Here is a 19,137-nt window from a genome sequence, read left to right on the forward strand (position 1 = left end):
TTAAGTGTCATGGAAATGGACTCTAAGTGGGCTTTTAATGGCACGTTTTCTTTTTTTCAGCCACTTTTCGCATTTGAATACAAAGAAGTTTTTCCAGAAAATGGATGGAAGGTGTATGACCCTATATGGGAGTACAGAAGACAAGTGAGTACTGTGTCGTACCCTTCCTCATCCTCTCTGTTATTTAAAAGTGAGGCTCTGTGTGGCAATGTAATTACAGGTTGTATGGACAGAGAATGATCCTACTGACAAATGTCTCACAGGCTGGAGTAGGACACTATTCTCCATGGCGTAGTGATTGATGTTGGCAGTCTTAGGGATAGTGGCATCCACTGATGAGAGATTATTCAGGCAGCAGAAAGATGAAGATTTGGTAGAAAAAAAAACTGTTGCTTTGTCATTAGCTAGTGCTGATGGTAAGGAACTGATGTTGGTATTTTGCACTTGTAGGCATCTCATTGTTGAGTTTCACACCTCTATTCTTGCTTCTATTAGTTTTGATTGTTTTCAGCTTTCTCTAAAATATCTCAAACAATAACTTGGAAGGAAACAAATCTCAGTGTAGAATGCCTTCATTTTTCTGGGGAGACTGAAAGAAGTCTGGAGAACAGACAGTTTTAATGTGTCCAGAACAGACTGGTCAGAGGGTTTTAATGAGCACAAAGTGACAGGCTGTCAACTAGAAACACCAGGCTGAAAAGCTGAGTGCTTCTCCCTGGGGAAAAAAAAAGAGATTATTTTAATTTTGTATTTTTAACAATGAAATCGTCCTTTTCCTACAGTGCTCAAATTGAGGAAACAACACAATCTGGTGATGGGGTGATGGTTCTGTTCTAGATACAGTAATCTTCATCCATATCTCAATTTGCCTGTATAAAATGAGGTTGTTTACAAACATATAACTTAAAGCTTTATTTGGATCTTTCCCGTAAAACAGAAGAAGACAAGACCGCTGTCCCAGTGTAGTTGTTCATCTGATTCCTGACATCTGAAATCTAAAGAGGGAACACATTTTACTAGCTTTAGCCTTCTGAAATCTGGGCATGCTTTCTAAATTGCTTATCTAGGCCTATCATTAACAGATGGGGAGAGAGAGCTTCTCTGTTGGAGGTGATTTGTTCCCTTCTAAAATAGCTACCTAAGACAGATCACTGTCTTCTAGGCTGCTATTTGAAAGTGAGATGTATCTTACCCCCACTGTCTTCACTGCAGAAGAAAAGTGTTTTGCAGTGAGACATTAAAATATAAAACCCTCAAATAAACAAATTCTCACGTGATCAGGTTGACTTTGACTTATTAGACCTGATTTTGCAATCAAAATAATCTCCACCGAAAAGCCCAGCATTCATTCAGCTAAGCTGCAGATAAAATAAAGATGAGGTACAAAGGACATTTGTACAATATCTGGAGAGAAAGAAAGAATTTCAAGGTAAATTAATCCAGCTTCTCAATTCTGGTGTGCTGTTTGTACACTGTAGGCTTTCTGTTCTTAATACCTTTTATACTGTGACTCTCAGTACCTTAGACTTGCCACAGGCTCGGTTGAACAGTGAAATGATAGAGCGATTTACATGTAGGTGATTTCCAGCTTTTCTTGGTCTCTCTGCAGAGCAGATGAGACTTGGGGTCTTGGAGTCTTTGTTTCGGGTTGGATGAGTTAGCACTACAGTGTGTTAGTATGTCATGGTTGTGACATTGCTGCAACGTGAGCTGCTTTTGTAATGATTTGCTTTTGCATCATTTTTGAGTGGGCAAGAAAAGTTTAGCCTGACTACTTTTATGTCAGGAAACCAAACTGATGTCCAGATGCTAACACCATCAATAATTTGCTTACATTGATAACTGCGAAAATGAATCCAAACAAGTTTTGTTTGCAGCCATGGCCTATCTGAGATTTACACATGCTGGACCACCATCATTCCCATTCCAGATCACACAATCTATCTGTCCCAACAGCTTATCTCCAAAAGTGACCAACGCCAGCTGCTGAAGAGGCAAACCATGCTGCAGTAGGCGTTTGTGTTGTAATCTGGCCAGGAGGAGACTTTCATCCCTTTCATTATAATTGATTTAAGTCCTGCAACGTGAAGTTTTATGTCCCCTCCAAAACTTTAAGATATTTCAGTCTGTTTATTTAATTTTGGCATTTATAACTAGGGATGCTCGATTTATCTGTGTGAATGTCTTAGCCTTCTTTTCTTTGTCCAGGCAGGTTCTGTTAAAGCAATAACTGCTACTACGGTAAATCAGGATTATGTCCTGAAATGGCAGCAGGGATTCGTTAACAATGAAACAAAACTGGCATCATCTAATCAGATAATGGGATTACCTGTCTCTGAGTGTATGAATTATGATCAGAAATAGAAAAGCAGGACATATGCACTTTCTGCAGGACCTTTTGGAATTGGTTTAAAAACTAATACAGAAGAGCTGGCCTGGGGCAAAAGCGGCCCAGCAAAAGAGTCAGGCATTAACTTGGGGCATGTTGGGCAAAGCCACTCATTTCCCTGTGGGAGCAGGAACACAGAGAGAGGGGAGCAGAGCAAAAGCAGAAGCCAACCACAAGGCATCCAGAAAAAAGTGTTTTGATGAGGCTCCATGGTAAGATCTATGTCTGCACTGGTAGACATGGCAAGGTCTGTGTGTGGTATACATTTTTTCTTTCAGAGAAGTGTGTTGATATGATAGAGATTGTAGCAATTAGGGGCTTTCTGAATGTCTTTCCTTACTTTGCTGCTAGTGTTCTCGGGAAGGATGGAAATATGTAACTTATTAAAAATCTGTGATTGTGTAAAACTATGGGGAGTAATAAACAACCTGTGGAGAACAAAAGGAACTTAGAGAGGTTTGGGATTTAGTCAGTAAATGGAATCACATGTGGCAAATGAAATTTAAAACTGAAATTGCTCCCTGATTTTTATTACACGCGGGCTGGCAGAGTATAAAACAGAATTGCAAAGTGAATAAGGCTCAGTTGAAACCAAAAGGCCTTGAGATGCCTTTGGAGTAACTTAAAGCTTTCATTTTCCTTAACAAGGTGGGGAGGATTTGGAAAATATTACAAGTGGTTGTGAAGCTGGAAATGTGTGATGTTTCCCTACAGAAGTCTTGCTTGTCTAATTCTATGTTCTGGTCTTAAGTACCACAGAGCCACAGTACAGGGCTGTGGTTGCTGCTTTCTGAGAAAGCATATAGCTATAACTTAGAAGAGAAGCACCAAGCATTAGTTCAAGCCAGAGTAGGGAACGTAAAGCATAAGAACAGAGACCTACGGAGGAACATTAGGTACATTTAGGAGAGGAAAATGAGAATTGAATTGTTAAATGTCCCATGGTTTAACGGCAATCCTGCTTGTGTGAGGTATATCTCTGCTGCAGGGAGGGCTGTCACTTCCCTTGTGCTAAGGGAAGACAGTGTGGGCTGAGCACACAGCGGAAGGGACCAGCTTGGCTCTGGCAGCTGTAGCCTGTGTTAGTGCAGGTGTGTGTGTGAGCTGAAGTGTGTTCAGCTTCTTGATATCTCCTGGCTCAAATCCACTTTGAGAGACTGATAGGTAACTCAGGACCCTTCTTGCTGTGCCTGCTGCAGCTGCATGGGCTAAGCTCAGAATCAGTCTGCTAGGTCCAGTAGAGAGAGATGTCCTGCAAGGACATTATGTCTTTTTCTATCAATGAAAGATCATAATGTGTTTAAGTTTAAACAAGCCTGTATGCTTTGCAAGGGGCTGATTTCAGTGCTGTGCTGGTTTGTCTTAGCAGTTGTAACTTGCAGATGAAGTGAATTCCATCTTATAGAAGGCGTTCAACATGTAGGTCAAGTGATAACTGAGCATGGGTGATGAAAGTGAGGTGTGAATGACTAAACAGAGAGAAATTGAGTTTTCTTTGTGCACGGAGATGACACACTGACTGTGTCTGTGTGGTTGAATGGTGTGGTCATAAGGAGTGTTCCTGAGCACTGCCTTCATTGCAAGTTCCAGGCACGGCTTCAGTCCTTCGACTGAGTGTGTTTGAGCATCTTTTGCCATGCATGAAGATGTTCTGCCGGCAGAGTGAAAGTATAAATATACTGGCTAGCGCTTGAAAATACAGCTGGGATTTAACTAGCTGCTGGGCTGAGTATTGATTCTTATCCCAAAGAAGGCATCAGCAGGACTGTTTTGGCCAGGCAGGCATATGTGAGAGAAGAGGGATCAGCCTGTCTGCATCTTCCTTGGTTGAGTTGCTGTTTCTTTCTCCCAGCTGTAATACCAACACCAACACACAGGATGATTGGGTTGTTGGCTTTCACACAATGGCTGCCCACTAAGACTTGTGTTTTCTCCTTTAGGATTTTACACCTTTTCGTGGTAGTGTTCTATTTCTTGAAACCATGAGTTACCACTGATCCCCATCTCAACAGTTTTCTTACCATATCTATAATTTCTCATCTTTCTAAAGATTTTCTCACAGCAATTCAATAACTTTGCAATATCCTTGCCAGTCTGAGCTACAGTTGTGCACTGTGTCCTGGCAGAGGTGACTTTGAGTCACAATGGAGCAAAGATGGGAGAGTATTGCAAGGCCAACCTGCATTCTCCAGACCATTCTTGGGCACAATTCAGAGGCTGCTGCAAGCCAAGGATCACCAGGAGGCTTACAGCTTACCAGGAAAAAGTGCCATGCATCTTATATGAGAAAATGCCAATGTGCTTTATATTGTGTTTAACTTTTTCTATCGATTCCAGCTGGAGAAAGTACAAATCTAAAGCAACATGAATAAATGCACTGCCTTGTAGCAAATGTTCTAAGAAGATGCAAGTTCAACTCTCTTCCAGCCTACTTTGCTTATTTCTGCTTGCTTCGAGTCCTTAGAGGAAGTCACAGTCTGAATACAAAGCCCTCTTTGGGTGGTGCTGTGATTCAGGACATTCCCTGTGATTCAAAGGAAATGAAAACCTCAGTGACATGCACCCTCTTTTCTTTCTCTGGGGGCTGTCACGGATTTTCTTGGCCTGGGTTATTGCAGACACAAGATTTCATTTGGCAGAAAAAGTGGCTGCAAGAGCTTTGGAGGTGCCAGTTCTGGACCAAGCAGTGTGTACTAAAGCCATTCTGCCTGGTGCTGTGAAGAAAATGCTTTATGTTGCTTAATCTTCTCAGTGAGCTTCAGTAGAAGATGCAGAGAGTACATTGCAGCACAGCCATATACTCATATATGGATAGTGCTGAGAACAGTTTTAGAATGGGACCAGGATATCCCATCCTTCACATGTACATCAGGTGGGGCTCTGAGCATGCTGTACACATCAGTAGGCATGAGCTGTGTGCATACACAATTTGTAGTTTCTGCAGCTTTGGTTTCAGACAGCACCAAACCCACCTTCCTCTGAGTTTTTTGCATACTCATGATCCTACTGGTTTTGCTAATTCCTTGCAGTAGCATTTCCTTCCCAGGGTGTGCCCCAGGACCAGGGGCAGTTCACAAGCTGGGTGTGAACAGCACTAGGCACAAGGTCTGTCTCAGATTTCTAAGGGTGACCAGTTCTGACAGTGTGACTCATGGCTCTGATGGGGAGCTGGATGCAGTCTGTGTGGGTCAGCCGTAATGACCACAGCTCATCTGACTTGTGTTAGATTTGTCATTTATATCCATGGCAGGGGAAACCAGTCACCCACCACCCTCATTGAAGTGAAATACTGCTTATTAGAACAAGAGGAGGTATTGTTTTAAAAGCTAATCTCCCTCTAAAGCTGACTGCTCATATGCAGAAAGGACCTGCAGTAGATCTGTATTCTCACAGCCTTCTCCACTGATGCTCAGTGTCAGCATTCACCCTGCTGCAGCATGTGGCTGTTTAGATCTTTCCTTGCAGGCATTACAGTAGGAGCCACGCCATTTTGATCTGCTGCCTTTGCATATTGGCCAAACTAAGTCTGCACATTTTCAAGACCTTCCTTCTTATGCTTCAGCTGTGGGATGGTGGTTACTGCTTTGGAAGGTGCTGAACTGCTTCCTACCCAGGGAATGCTGCATTCAGTGGTGTGCCTGTGTGCACTCTGTGACCTCTCCTCCATCCTGTCTGGTAGCTCTGCTTTCCATCTCCAATTGCCACCCAGCCCGTTTGAGCTAAGGGCTGTCAGAGGAGTGGGGGCTGTCAGTCACTGGTGCTCCCCAGTGACTGCTTCTTGCTCACCTGTAAGCACCAATCGTGGAAGCAGAAGAGATGTTAAAGAAGCTCTTAGGGGACCACTTCAGTTCTTGTTTCATCTGCAGCCTCTATAGTTCATTAACCCTGGGCGAGCCAGCCTGCGGTCCTCTAGTTCTCTTTTGTCTTCAATGACCTGAGCAAAACATCTGCCTCTCTGGAAAGAGGCATGAAATGCAAATTACCAAGATAACACAATCCTGGGGTCCAGCTCTAAATGTCCTTCATTAACCAAAGTTGCCTTTTGATTTCAGGTCTTGGAATTTAGCTGTTGTGAAGCCTCGGTGCAACTTGTTTGCTAACCTGCTGTTGTTTCCTCTTCAGGGTATTCCCAATGAAAGCTGGAGGCTGAGCAAGATTAATGAGCGCTATGAGCTGTGTGATACATACCCTGCCATTCTAGCTGTGCCTGTAAACATTCCTGATGAAGAATTAAAGAGAGTGGCATCTTTCAGATCAAGAGGACGAATACCAGTGAGTGTGACAAAAGAAGCCACTTTGATGTGGTTTTGTTACATACCTTTGGGCCATAAATAATGCTAAGATCAGGCTGAGTGGATTCCAGGGAGCAGATAAATGGTCAGTGGATAATAAAAGTGACAGCAACATGTCTGAGGAGTTAGAAAACAACATTATCTGCTGGAACTACTGTTGTGAAAGAGATGTAGACTAAACGAAAATGAGGAGATGAGATAGCTTAGCACAGCCCAGACTGAATCTGAGTTCGGTTCCTGGAACACAGAGTAGCCCTATTTGGTTGTTTACTGTTGTCTGGCCTACTCTGACACTCAAGACAGAGGGATACTTAACAGTGCTCTTAGTGAAAATGTTTATTATATCAAATTAAGACAGAAGACAGCAGTATGATGGCTATTTCAGCAGCAACTGAAAATGTACTTTGCCTCTCATGCATACAGAAAATTAAATCTGTTCCAAGAGTTCTTAACTTTGACATGCTGTAACATAAGGTAAGACATAGCCCAGTGACTGCAGACTGTGAAGGTGTTTTTGTGACTCACACAACGGTGAGAAAACAGTCAGACTTAATCCTATTCAATCACCTCTTGTTTGTTTCAACTTTGGGAATGTAACCAGAATGAATAAGTACAGAATGAATAAATACAGTACATTTGTTTCATTCAATCATGACTTAATAAAATCCAGCCTTTTGGAACCAGGTAGTATATGGGAAGTTCCCAGAACAAGCCATTACAGGTAAATCATTCATTTAATGAATCCTTATTGTCCTTCATTGCTTTTTCATTTGTTTCTGAAGGTATTGTCATGGATTCACCCAGAGAGTCAAGCTACGATTACTCGCTGTAGCCAGCCAATGGTGGGAGTAAGTGGGAAACGAAGCAAGGAGGATGAAAAGTACCTTCAAGCCATCATGGATTCTAATGCTCAATCCCATAAAATCTTCATATTCGATGCAAGGCCTAGCGTGAATGCTGTAGCCAATAAGGTCAGCTTTTTTGTTTCCTTTATCAAGAGCTGGGAATCTAGACATGCAGAAAATACATCCCACCAACATTTCAAATTATTCCTGAGAATCAGAAAGGGGTTTCCACTAAGAATACATACAGAGTGATCTGATTAACTAGTCAGACTTTTGCAGCACCAATATCAGTAGGTATCATAGAATCATAATCATGGAATCACAGAATGGCCTGAGTTGAAAAGGACCACAGTGATCACCCAGTTTCAGCCCCCTGCTGTGTGCAGGGTCACCAGTCACCAGACCAGGCTGCCCAGAGCCACATCCAGCCTGGCCTTGAATGCCTGCAGGGATGGGGCATCCACAGCCTCCTTGGGCAACCTGTTCCTTTGTGTCACCACTCTGTGGGAAAAACTTCCTCCTAATATCTAACCTAAACCTCTCGTGTCTCAGTTTGAAACCATTCCCCCTTAATACATAGCTTGAAATGAGATTAAAAGGGAGAAATCAAGGTGGCTGAAAGAGGAGTGGGATACTGAGGTCAGTAGTATATGACAGAGAGACTCTAGCATGCTGGATCTGATGCATCACCATTTTTCAAACCACTTGATTGGAAAACTGCCTCCTCTGAGAGTATCACAACTCTTGTCCCTGTTAAACCCAATGGGAGCAGGGAATGCTCATCTCTTCTGAAAATAAGGCATCATGATCTTTAATCTCAGGACATTACCTAGTGTTCTCTAATGCCCAGGAATATCATTGTTATTCCTGCTCTTGTATCTCATGCCATCACTCTCAGCCATGTTTAATGGTAGAACTACTTTGCTGCAATAAAACTGATATTTTTTTTTAATCTGTCTTTCTCACTACTTAAGAAAGGCAATTAGTGTGTGGGATATACTCCTCTATAATAGTATGGTAAATTTGTAAATGACAGAATAGCGAATCTAATGAGCTAGCAGCTTATATGGGGATAAATGATAATTACTGCAGAAAAGAAAGCTTGTAATGTGATATTATTCAGTGAAAATTACAGCATTCATTACTGTTGTAGGAAAGAGGCACAAAATGTGTCCATATATATATTTGTTCTCAATTGTAAGATAAATCCAGTGCTTTAGATAGCATAGACACCATGCTATTCTGTCAGCTCATATTTGCTCATACAATGTATTGGAATAAAATATCAAATACACTTTCAATTAGTGATTTTTTATTTCTTTTTTCTTTTACTTCAGGCTAAAGGAGGAGGCTACGAGAGTGAGGATGCCTATCAGAACGCAGAATTAGTGTTCCTGGACATTCACAACATTCATGTCATGAGAGAGTCACTGAGAAAACTGAAAGAAATTGTGTATCCCAATATCGAAGAGACTCACTGGCTGTCTAATTTAGAATCAACTCATTGGCTAGAGCATATTAAGGTAGGCATGTTTGCATCCACTGGATGAATCATAGAATCACAGAATTACCCAGGCTGGAAAAGACCTTGAAGATCATCAAGTCCAACCGCAGCCTAACCAGTTCTCTAATTCTAAAACCTTCCACTAAATCATATCCCTGAGCACCACATCCAAACAGCTCTTAAATGCAACCAGGGACAGTGATTCAACCACCTCCCTGGGGAGCCTATTCCAGTACTTAACTACCCTTTATGTAAAGATGTGTTTCCTAACATCCAACCTAAACTTGCCCTGGCGCAACTTGAGGCCATTTCTCCTCTTCCTGTCACTTGTCACTAGTGAGAAGAGACCTGCCCCACTCTCACTGTAAGAACCTTTCAGGTACTGGAAGAGGGTGATAAAGTCTCCCCTCAGCCTCCTTTTCCCCAGACTAAACAGCCCCAGCTTCCTCAGCCTCTCCTTGTAGAGCTGATTCTCCAAGCCCTTCACAAGCCTCGTTGCCCTTCTCCTCTGGACCTGCTCCAGCACCTCTATGTCTTTCCTGTGCTGTGGTGCCCAAAACTGAACACAGTAAAGAAGCTGAGTCTGCACTCAGGGGAAATGCCTCTAGAGCCAACTCCAGCGACAGATCCTCAAATAATAAGAAATTTAATTATTTAAGATTAAAATTTAATAATTTCCAATTTAAAAGCAACAAAAAGCAGTTTCTGAGGATGGGGAATTAAGAAGAGATGGCAAAGAGTACCAGAGAGGGGGTGACAAAATACTGATAGATGGTATTTTGGAAGTAAATTGTATTCCTGGGTAATGTATAACCGTGAAAGCACTCCTGAGAACATAGAAGCCTGTTTCCAAGCTCTCAGCTCTGGGATCCTTGCCATCCAGGTGCTGCTGCCTGGCCCAGACCAGCAGGTGTTGGGAGTTGATGCCTTCTCAGCCTTTCAGGAATTGGAGCAGAATCAAAATGACTGGGGCAAAACGCTTCAGTTTGTACAAATGCTCATCTTCAAACTAAGCTTTCTGTCCTAAAAAATGTCCAGGTTACATCGTCTGTCAGTTAATACAGAAAGAACTCGTTCTGCTTCTGAATTAATTGGAAGGCAGCAGCCATTTTGAGGCACAAAATGCTTCCGAGCTTGAAATCCTGACCTGTCCAAGGATGGCTGAGCTTAATGCAGGAGCATTTTTAGAGTTGTGCCTGCATTGTGGTTTAGATGTGTCATCGTTACAGAAAATGTGTTCACCAATTTGCTGCCCGAGTTACAAAGAAGTTGGAACTGATTTACCCTTCTCCTTGAGGCAGATAGAGCCCTTGGTTTGTCCTATGTTGTCAGGAGCCGTTTGTCACGCACAGTTTCTGTTCCAAAGACATTTTTGTAACTATCTTTTTTCTTGTCCCAGCTGATTCTTGCTGGAGCCCTGCGGATTGCCGACAAGGTGGAGTCGGGGAAGACGTCTGTGGTTGTGCACTGCAGTGATGGCTGGGATCGGACAGCCCAGCTCACCTCTCTCTCTCTGCTGATGTTAGATGGCTACTACCGAACTATCAGGGGCTTTGAAGTGCTAGTGGAGAAGGAGTGGCTGAGCTTTGGACACAGATTTCAGCTGGTGAGTGATGAGCCCACTGAGCAGAAAGCTTTTGTACACCTTGAAGGGATTTTCAAAGGAGTTTAGCCTTTTCTGTGAGAAGCCTCCTAGCTGAACTCACAGAAGAAAGGTGAATGCTCCTGTTTTCTGTCTGTAATTGCTGTCATCTCTTAACCTCCTTGGAGACAGCTCTGGTTAGATAGGAGGAACAGGTAATTTTTACCTTCTCAGCTGCCATGCTCAGTCTTAAACTAGCAGCGTGCTCTGGGTTCAGTATAAGCAGGGAATCGGCAAAGACTGGGATATTTTGTGTTTTCAGTTCAGTCCATTTTCTGAGGCTACCTGGACACTGTCAACAAATGCCTTAGTACTGAAGAGGTTGGGGAATTTTGCTGTGGCCCTGAGGTCACATTTTCTTTGGGCACATTTTGCTTTTGGGGAAGCTTTTAATGTTCAGGCAAAAGACCAGCAGTCTGAGATTGTGGGTGTGTGTAGAGGGGCAGCTTTGCAAACCTGTGACTTGGCTGTTTAAGATTTGTACTGGGAGAACACTTCAGTAGCGTCCATTTGGTCATTGTTCCTTCCTATGGTGTTTTGTTTGTAGCTGTTCTCTTGTGGTTGTTTAGTTTGGCAAAGGCTGGAACAAGGTTTGTTTACAGCATATGCAATGATGGTAGTTGGTGTAGATAAACGCTGTTCCCCACCTCTGAAGAAGGTGGGATAACTGAGGCACTGTGTAATTAAGGTTCTGCTTCAGCAAAACCATTACCTGGTGTATGAACTATGAACATTTTTACAAAGGATATAAAGACACTGATTTCCTCTGCTGAGAGGACAACAGTGTTACAAGAAGAGGTAACTCCTTTACCTCCATGCTCTTGTTCTGTCTTTGTACAGAGCTTAGAGCTCATGGGTAATGTATACCAGTAATGTGCTGTATAGTAGTAAGGAATCATGCCTCACGTTCTTATCCAGGGCCACACAGTGTGGTCGGGGTTGGAGGCCTACTTCTGGGGATACTTTCTTAATTGCATCTCCTGAGGTGGCAGGAGATGGGCTGAGTTAGTGTTTGTACAGCGCTTGGAAGCTGTGAGGTGTTGTGTGACGGTTATCACCACATGCTGTGTCTGTAGGTAATGTTTAGATCCAGCAAACTCTACTACTGAAGTAGCCAGGACGACAGCTGCAACTGAAGCAAAAAGCATTCTCATTTTTTTTTTCCTCTGAACTTTAGCTATTAACTGAAATCGGTGCCAGCGTAGCATCTGGAGCCTCTACTCAAGCAACTCATTTTAATTTAACATGAAAATATCCCCATAAAAAAAAATTCCTCTTCAAAGACTGAGGGAGTAGCAGTCCTTTACTGCTTTACTCACTAATATGGACAGAGCAAAAGCAACATTCATTTGAACCTGTTTAGATCTGTTGCTGCAGTCTTGAGTGACGGAGATGAGACCCCAGCAGCTTCCCCACGAAACTCTGTGCATCTCTTGTTCTTTGTCCTTCTCTGTTCCAGAGAGTTGGCCATGGAGATAAGAATCATGCAGATGCAGATCGCTCTCCTGTCTTCCTCCAGTTCATCGACTGTGTCTGGCAAATGACAAGACAGGTAAATTGCTGAGCAGCATGTCTGCAATGCCACTGTACCACGAGGCAGCACAGGGTCTGGCCCCAGGAGTCATTTCTAAGCTGACCTACACAGGCTCTTCTTTCTGGGCTTCTACTTTTGTTTTGTTGGACTGTGACAAGTTTCTTGGCTGTCTGAATTTAGTGGGGAGCCTGAATGCACAGCTGAGGGCAGTGATGTAGCCTTGCAGATTAGCTAGCCAGTGGGCACAGCTTACATGAATGTTGCCATAGTAAATGTGAGCTTGTGAGAAGCATGTCACCCTGAAAAAGAAAGACAGCAACTTCAGATTTACTGGGGGGGAAGCAGACATCTCAGCCACCCTTACGTAGCCTGCTGTGTCTTCAGAAACATGAGAAACCTGAGCTACTAATTTAAGTTTCTGGCATTGTGGATGCAGACATTTGCTCACACTGATCCCATAAACAAACCTGAAGGGAAAACTTCAGTTTGCTCTAAAGTGACTTTTTCTGAAAACTGATATATTGCTCCTCATTGATGCTTGAATTATGGAGCCTGGAACTGCTCCTCAGTTGAGGTCAGGCCTGGCAGAAGCCCAGTTTAGAAGAGATCCCCAATGGCTAGTGGGGTTTTTCCCCACAGCTATGTGGGACCTGGGATTTCTGCTGTGATCTCTGTACTGTATTTTAAAGTCAATGTTAGCAGTGGTCAGGCAGTTCACTGAAAAAGATAGGCTCATCATGAACTATGATGGATGAAATGGGGAAAAAGATGCCACAATATATGAAGCCATACTGTATCCAAGCAGAGAAAGAGGGAGGCTTTACCTTCCTCTAAAATCACTTCTATTCTGCTGTCCTCAGCATCCTGATGGTGAGGTGAGAACTGCAGCCAGTGCAGTCAGAAAAGTGTTTTCCAAGGGAGGAAGGCCTCCTGCTGTCCTCTCTGTCCTTGCAGTTTGGTGCATGTTTTCCTTTTGCCCCTTTGTGGAGCTCCAGTTCTTTTCCCAGTCATGGATCTGTCTGTATTTGTACATCAGCAGCAGCAGCCACAGCCCCTATCGGTACACCCCTATCCATCCCACTGATCTGTATTGCATGGTGCCTCTCTGCTGTACCCTCTGCAGAGCGCTCTGCTGAGCACACACATTATTCCCTCTTGGCCCCAGGGAATTTCCATTCCTTTATGTTTTATTTCACATATGCTCCAGCCTTTTGTTCGCAGTATGGTTGAATGATCCTTCATTGGGGGCAGGCACAGCAGAACAAGCTTCAACTTGAAGCAGCACCGAGTGTGTGTAAACACAGCGGTCAGACCCTTCATGCTTCCAGCTTTTGCTCAGAATACCTCTCTGCACGTGTAAAGCAGCTTTCCAAGAGGGAAACTCTTGCCCCCGGGAGGAGCATTTATGACCCCAAATATCCAACGAGCCACAGAACAGATGCAAATGCTTTCTTAGAAATGAGAGGCAAACAAACTCCTCACCCCTGTGGGAGAAAGTTTATTTGCAACCGCTGTTGTAAAATTCCAACCCATTTTCTGCTTCTGCCTGAAGTTTCCTACAGCGTTTGAGTTCAACGAGTACTTCCTGATAACCATCCTGGATCACCTGTACAGCTGTTTGTTTGGGACGTTCCTGTGCAGCAGCGAGCAGCAGAGAGTGAAGGAGGTAAGGGCTTCTCTCCGAGCTGAAGGTATGGGTATGGGACTGTGATTGCTTTAGCTGGCCAGATGGTGCTAGAGAAATTGCAGCTGGTGGTTCATACTGCCAGGCCTCCATCTTAACAGCTGGGACACTGTTAAGTCTTCACAGAATCACAGAATCACAGAATTACCCGGGTTGGAAGGGACCTCAAGGATCATGTAGTTCCAACCCCCCTGCCTAGCAGGGCCACCAAACATACACCTTTACTAGATCAGGTTGCCCAGGGCCCCGTCCAACCTGGCCTTGAACACCTCCAAGGACGGGGCATCCACAACCTCACTGGGCAGCCTGTTCCAGGACCTAACCACTCTTCTAGTAAAGAACTTGCCCCTAACATCCAACCTAAATCTTCCCTCCTTCTCCACTTTGTGTCTTCTCCACTTTGTGTCAGCCACTCTCTGTGGGGATGTTTCATTGCAGATCAATACCCTTCTGCACTCACATGCTTTTCAGCGGGTTCTTCAGCTACTTGCTGGCGGCTCAGCAGCTCCTGCTGTCTCCCAGGTAGCAGGAAATGCAATTTCTCTTTGACCTTTAGTTTAACTTAAACTTATCTCTGGAAGCTGGTACCTTTCTTGCCTTCCCTTTTCCTTTAAACTAATGAGTGCACTGTCATTCTGCACACACAGGTTACAAAGAGTCCCGGGTTTCAGTGTGCATTGTTGCTGTGCTTGCATTTTTCTGGGAGAGGACAGAGCTTCTAGTTAGAGAAAGGATGTGCCTCTGGGCCCTTCCATCAGCCAGCTCTGCCCTGCACTCTGCTCTGGATTTGTTTGAGACCGGTTCCAGTTGGGTTGTGTATAGATGTGTACATTCAGATCCATTCAGCACTGCCCTGCTCGCCACCAATCTGGAGGCAGACAGAGTGACATTCATCCTCTCTCCTCCCTAAGAGTGATGGATGTTATCGGTGAAACACTGCAGCCTGTCATCCCAGAGGACAGTGTTGTGTTTGACAGCAGAGTGGATAAAAAACAACATATAAGCTATAAGACGGAGTGATAGCATTATACTGAAACCAGTCCCTGTTATTTTGAGTCCATAGTGGCTGAACTTCCAGAATAGAAAACCTCCATGTTCTTTGTGGGTGGTGGTTTTGTTTTGTCTTAAAGACTCGGTCTAGCAAACTCTAGAAAACTCTTCAGCAGCTGTTTGGCTGGGACTATTCACGAGCCTAATTGCTCCACCACTTCAGGACTTCAGTCACATGGATTTACACGGACTTTTCTTTTTTCTTCCCACCCCCCAGCCTTTACTTGTTCCAGCAGGTCCTCCTGGACCCCTTTAAAGAGGCAAAGTGTAACTAAAGCACCAAGAGCTCACGTGCCAGCTCTGAGCTGTGTCCCCTTGTGCCGATGGCGACTTTGGGGCCGTGCTGAGAGCACAGGGAGTTTCCATGTCAGGGTGCGTGTGTGCCTGCCTGCCTGCATCCATGTGCTTCCATTCCAATAACCACATCAAAAGAAGAATTCTTTTTAAGCTACAAGAAGGCAACCAGATCTGTATTAATGACAGGCATATGTAATGCTGTTTAAGTACTCATAAAGCTTTGTAGATAAATGCTAGTATGGGGAATAAAGCCTCCTCCACCCCTTCTCTTACAGAGCCTTCCAAAAAAGACCGTGTCACTTTGGTCTTACATCAACAGCCAGCTGGAGGACTTCACTAACCCCTTGTATGTGAGCTACTCCAACCATGTCCTGTACCCTGTGGCCAGCATGCGGCACCTGGAGCTGTGGGTCGGCTACTACATCCGCTGGAACCCCAGGATGAAGCCGCAGGTACGGGCTTGTTGCAATCCCTTCCACAGTTCCTGCCTTTCTTTCTCTCTGTATTAGTACTTAATATTATCACTGTGGAGCTCAGGGCCTTTAAAGCACAAGAAGTAATGCTCAGACTTAAGCTGCCCCTGCTTAAATCTAGAAACAAAAGCCATAGTTAATATGCAAGGGGCTGAAAAGAGCGGCATGTACAGATGATGCTTAGCTGGAGATCGCCACCTTGTGAAACCTGCGGGAGCTGCTCCACACGAGTGGCAGGAAAACCATCATCTGAAGTGTTTCTTCTTCAGAAAAGAACCTGAGAACCTAAAGACTTCTTTGAGTGTAGGGCTCTAGATCTGAGCTCTGGGGCTGCGAGTCGATTCCTGGCATTAGGAACCTGCTGCTTACTTTGTTTGCCCAAGGCCCAGGGGTACAACCCTTGTTTATGGCTTTGAAATTTGACAGCAGGAGGACTGGCTTGCCCAAGGCAGACACCTGAGACAAACAGAATGTGGCTCTAAATGCTTCAATCACTTTTATGTAGGAAGGGATAGAAATTCTCCTAGAGTCTAACTGTGGTTAGCAGTGTTTTGCAAATCCGGAGCATCAGACACAGGAACCCAACAAATGCTTCTCAGTACTGTTGAACTGACTGTGTGAAAATGTTTCTAGAAACATATACCGCTCTTCTCCCCAGAGTTCTGAAATTGTGGCCAAGCTGAGATGCCAATGCTGGCATCTCCCAGAAGCAGCATTGATTAGAGCTCTGTCACCTATCAAGACATACATTGGGTTTTGTTTAGCCACTGCTACCCTACGTGTGTTGGGTGAAGTAGAAGTGCAAGTTGGGTGGCACCATTGTGAGGTTCACACTTGCACGCTCCCCTTGCAGCACTCAGCTACAGGTTTTCTTGCAGGAGCCTGTCCACAACCGCTACAAGGAGCTTCTTGCCAAGCGGGCCGAGCTGCAGAAGAAAGTGGAGGAACTGCAGAGAGAAATCACCAACCGCTCCACCTCATCCTCAGAGAGAGCTGGATCTCCGGCACAGTGCGTCACCCCTGTACAGACAGTGGTATGATCCGGACTTGTTTGTCAAGTACCTTCCCAGGACCATCAGGACCGCTTTCCTGGATCTCTCTGGATTTCCTTTGTAATATCTGGGGGATGCCAACCTATTTATTTATTTCTCTCCAGGGTAATTTATTAGTACTGTATCACTAACGGAAACTTAAGCAAAAACAGACATAGCCCCCTATGCAATTAACCTTCTCAGTGGCTAGATTATAACACAAGCCAATTGCACTTGCCACCTAAGAGAAACCTAGAGCTCTTTCCTTGTTCACTTACATGTTGGAAACCACCTTGCTTTACAAAAGGGACCGTGTGCTAGACTGAAGTATTATTATATAGGAAAATGTTGCCTCGGGAGTTTGAAAAGGCTCCCCTTTGCTAAAAGAAGTATAGAATCTCACCGTGTGAAGTCACACAACTTGCGGCATTAACTTACATTTAGCAGCGTGAGAATGTTTACCAGCAAATCAAGGGAGGTAGCACTAGAATCGAAAACATATCACTGTTTCCACTTCTACTGGATTTTGGGAAGCCATGTAAAATGATGCCTTACTTAAGAAGGGCATCTTCTACCACTGCCACACGGTGGTAGAGGAGCAACTTACATGACTTAACTTCATAGGACAATGTTTACTTCCGTCTCTGCAACTTTAGATTTTTGCTTATGGTTTACAGTGAGTGTGCCAGGATGTAAATTAAGCACCTTTATTTCTGAGGGAGGGAGCAGAGCATGGCTTCCTCCTGAGCTTCCTGCAGCTCTTCTGTTCTCCAGTGCCTCATCCGCATCAGGAGAAAGGTAGTGGAACGCCAAGGGATGCATGTAAACTGCTGGGATCAGTCATTTCATTTAGCTTGGGTAAGCATTACTTGTGATTTTAATGCTTCTGTGCAGGACCATAGCAGTGTATTTAAGCTATTTTAGCTTTCTGCTAACTACTGAACGCAGCTGTAACAACCAAAGAAGCCTTTCTGCCTGCATCACAACTGGTACTTAATATTCCAGTAGACTAAAAAGCATAGTGGTTTCTGAGCCCTAGCTTTTAAGTCATTTTAAGTCAGTTTTTCCTCATAGCATCCTTCCAGAATTAAGGTCATCTGACTAAACATAAATTCAATTTTAATACGAACTTTCATTGTAGATTTTATTGTAGAAGTAGACAAACATTCAGTGAAACCACGACTGCTGCACTGCTTGTCAAACACGTAAGTAAGAGGCTGTAGGTTGCAGGGCTTCTGGTGAAGTTGTGTATCTGCAAGGAGCTTTGCTCCAGGCTGCTGCTCATCTCTGTACTGAGATCATGGCTTGGTCGGTGTTCCAGCATTGTTTCTGTACAATAGGAACCATACTGTGGGCACCTGCTTAATATACATATCATGCTTTTTCTCTCAGCCTTTCTCCTAAGAGAAATATTTCTTTGAGAGGATATAAGAGTGGACTAATTTACCTACAGTTCTTTCAGAATCTTCCCATTCGTTCAGAGGGAGGAACAGTTTCCAGCTACAGTCTGTTTATAAGATTAACATTGCTGCACTTGTTACAGGGAAGCCTTGATAGTTCATATCTCATTAGTGCAAAGAATCCACTCAAAATAGCTTCTGAAAGACTTAGATTTGCTTTAAGGTTGAAGGGCAGATCTACTGTTAAGTACAATCATTGTATAAGGTGGGTCACAGCGTTATTCTATGTTAGCAAACTGACCATGTGTGTATATTTTGGTTTTTTGAATTAAGGCTGGTTGGTTTAACACTAATAAATAATGATAAATGGATGAAGCTTTTCCTGTGCTCATGTTTTCTACTCTGTGGTTATCAAAGCCAAAGCAGTTGTACACACGTAATAAAACAGCACTGGTTTTTGGATTTGACATGCTCATCTTATTCATTTCTATTCATGTAGATTGACTTGCAAGATGCTGGTGTTTGAACTCTGAAATTCAGCATGATAAGAAAGCAGATTAACTTTGGACAAACAGCATTTAGCTGCACAGCATTACAAAGATACTTCTACAGTGAAAAATAACCAGTTTCTGCAGTTTGCTGTGCTTTAGTACAGTCATTTCTGTGAGAAAGGAACGTTCACATTTTTCTATGTAACACAAGCTAAACACAACTTCACTGAGATGATTTGGAATCAGCAACTCGAGGCATGCTCCATGACGCTCACTTCTAGTAGAAGTAATTCCACCATGGGCACCTCACTTGGAAGTCAATCAACTTAAGCCCTCTTCTGTGTTTTCAGTTCATCTAAAACAGCCTGACATAATTCTGACGTTAACCTTCCTTTGAGCAACCTTATCTCCCATCCATTGTTTCCAAGCAAAGCCAGTGATGATGATAGTATCAGCCACTGATTGTCAGGACCCTTGAGGATGAGCTGATGTCCAAATGGTTGCT

General features: G+C 43.7%; 1 protein-coding gene across 5 annotated transcripts in view; it reads left to right on the top strand.

The window, feature by feature from the left end:
• MTMR2 (myotubularin related protein 2) overlaps positions 1-18,512 on the top strand; it is a 55,541-nt gene extending 37,029 nt beyond the window's left edge. For all 5 annotated transcript variants that reach the window (XM_015852285.3, XM_085536439.1, XM_085536438.1 and 2 more), the window contains 9 exons: positions 61-144; positions 6,512-6,661; positions 7,464-7,652; positions 8,864-9,049; positions 10,430-10,636; positions 12,132-12,224; positions 13,759-13,872; positions 15,513-15,689; positions 16,589-18,512. In XM_015852285.3, coding sequence (XP_015707771.1) covers positions 61-144; positions 6,512-6,661; positions 7,464-7,652; positions 8,864-9,049; positions 10,430-10,636; positions 12,132-12,224; positions 13,759-13,872; positions 15,513-15,689; positions 16,589-16,750 — 1,362 coding nt within the window. In that variant the 3' untranslated portion in view covers positions 16,751-18,512. The remainder of the gene's footprint in view (positions 1-60; positions 145-6,511; positions 6,662-7,463; positions 7,653-8,863; positions 9,050-10,429; positions 10,637-12,131; positions 12,225-13,758; positions 13,873-15,512; positions 15,690-16,588) is intronic.
• The last annotated feature ends 625 nt before the right edge of the window (positions 18,513-19,137 follow it).

This window comes from Coturnix japonica, chromosome 1 (assembly GCF_054131305.1).
Source record: "Coturnix japonica strain WE chromosome 1, WE-NBRP24, whole genome shotgun sequence".
NCBI lineage: Eukaryota > Metazoa > Chordata > Aves > Galliformes > Phasianidae > Coturnix > Coturnix japonica.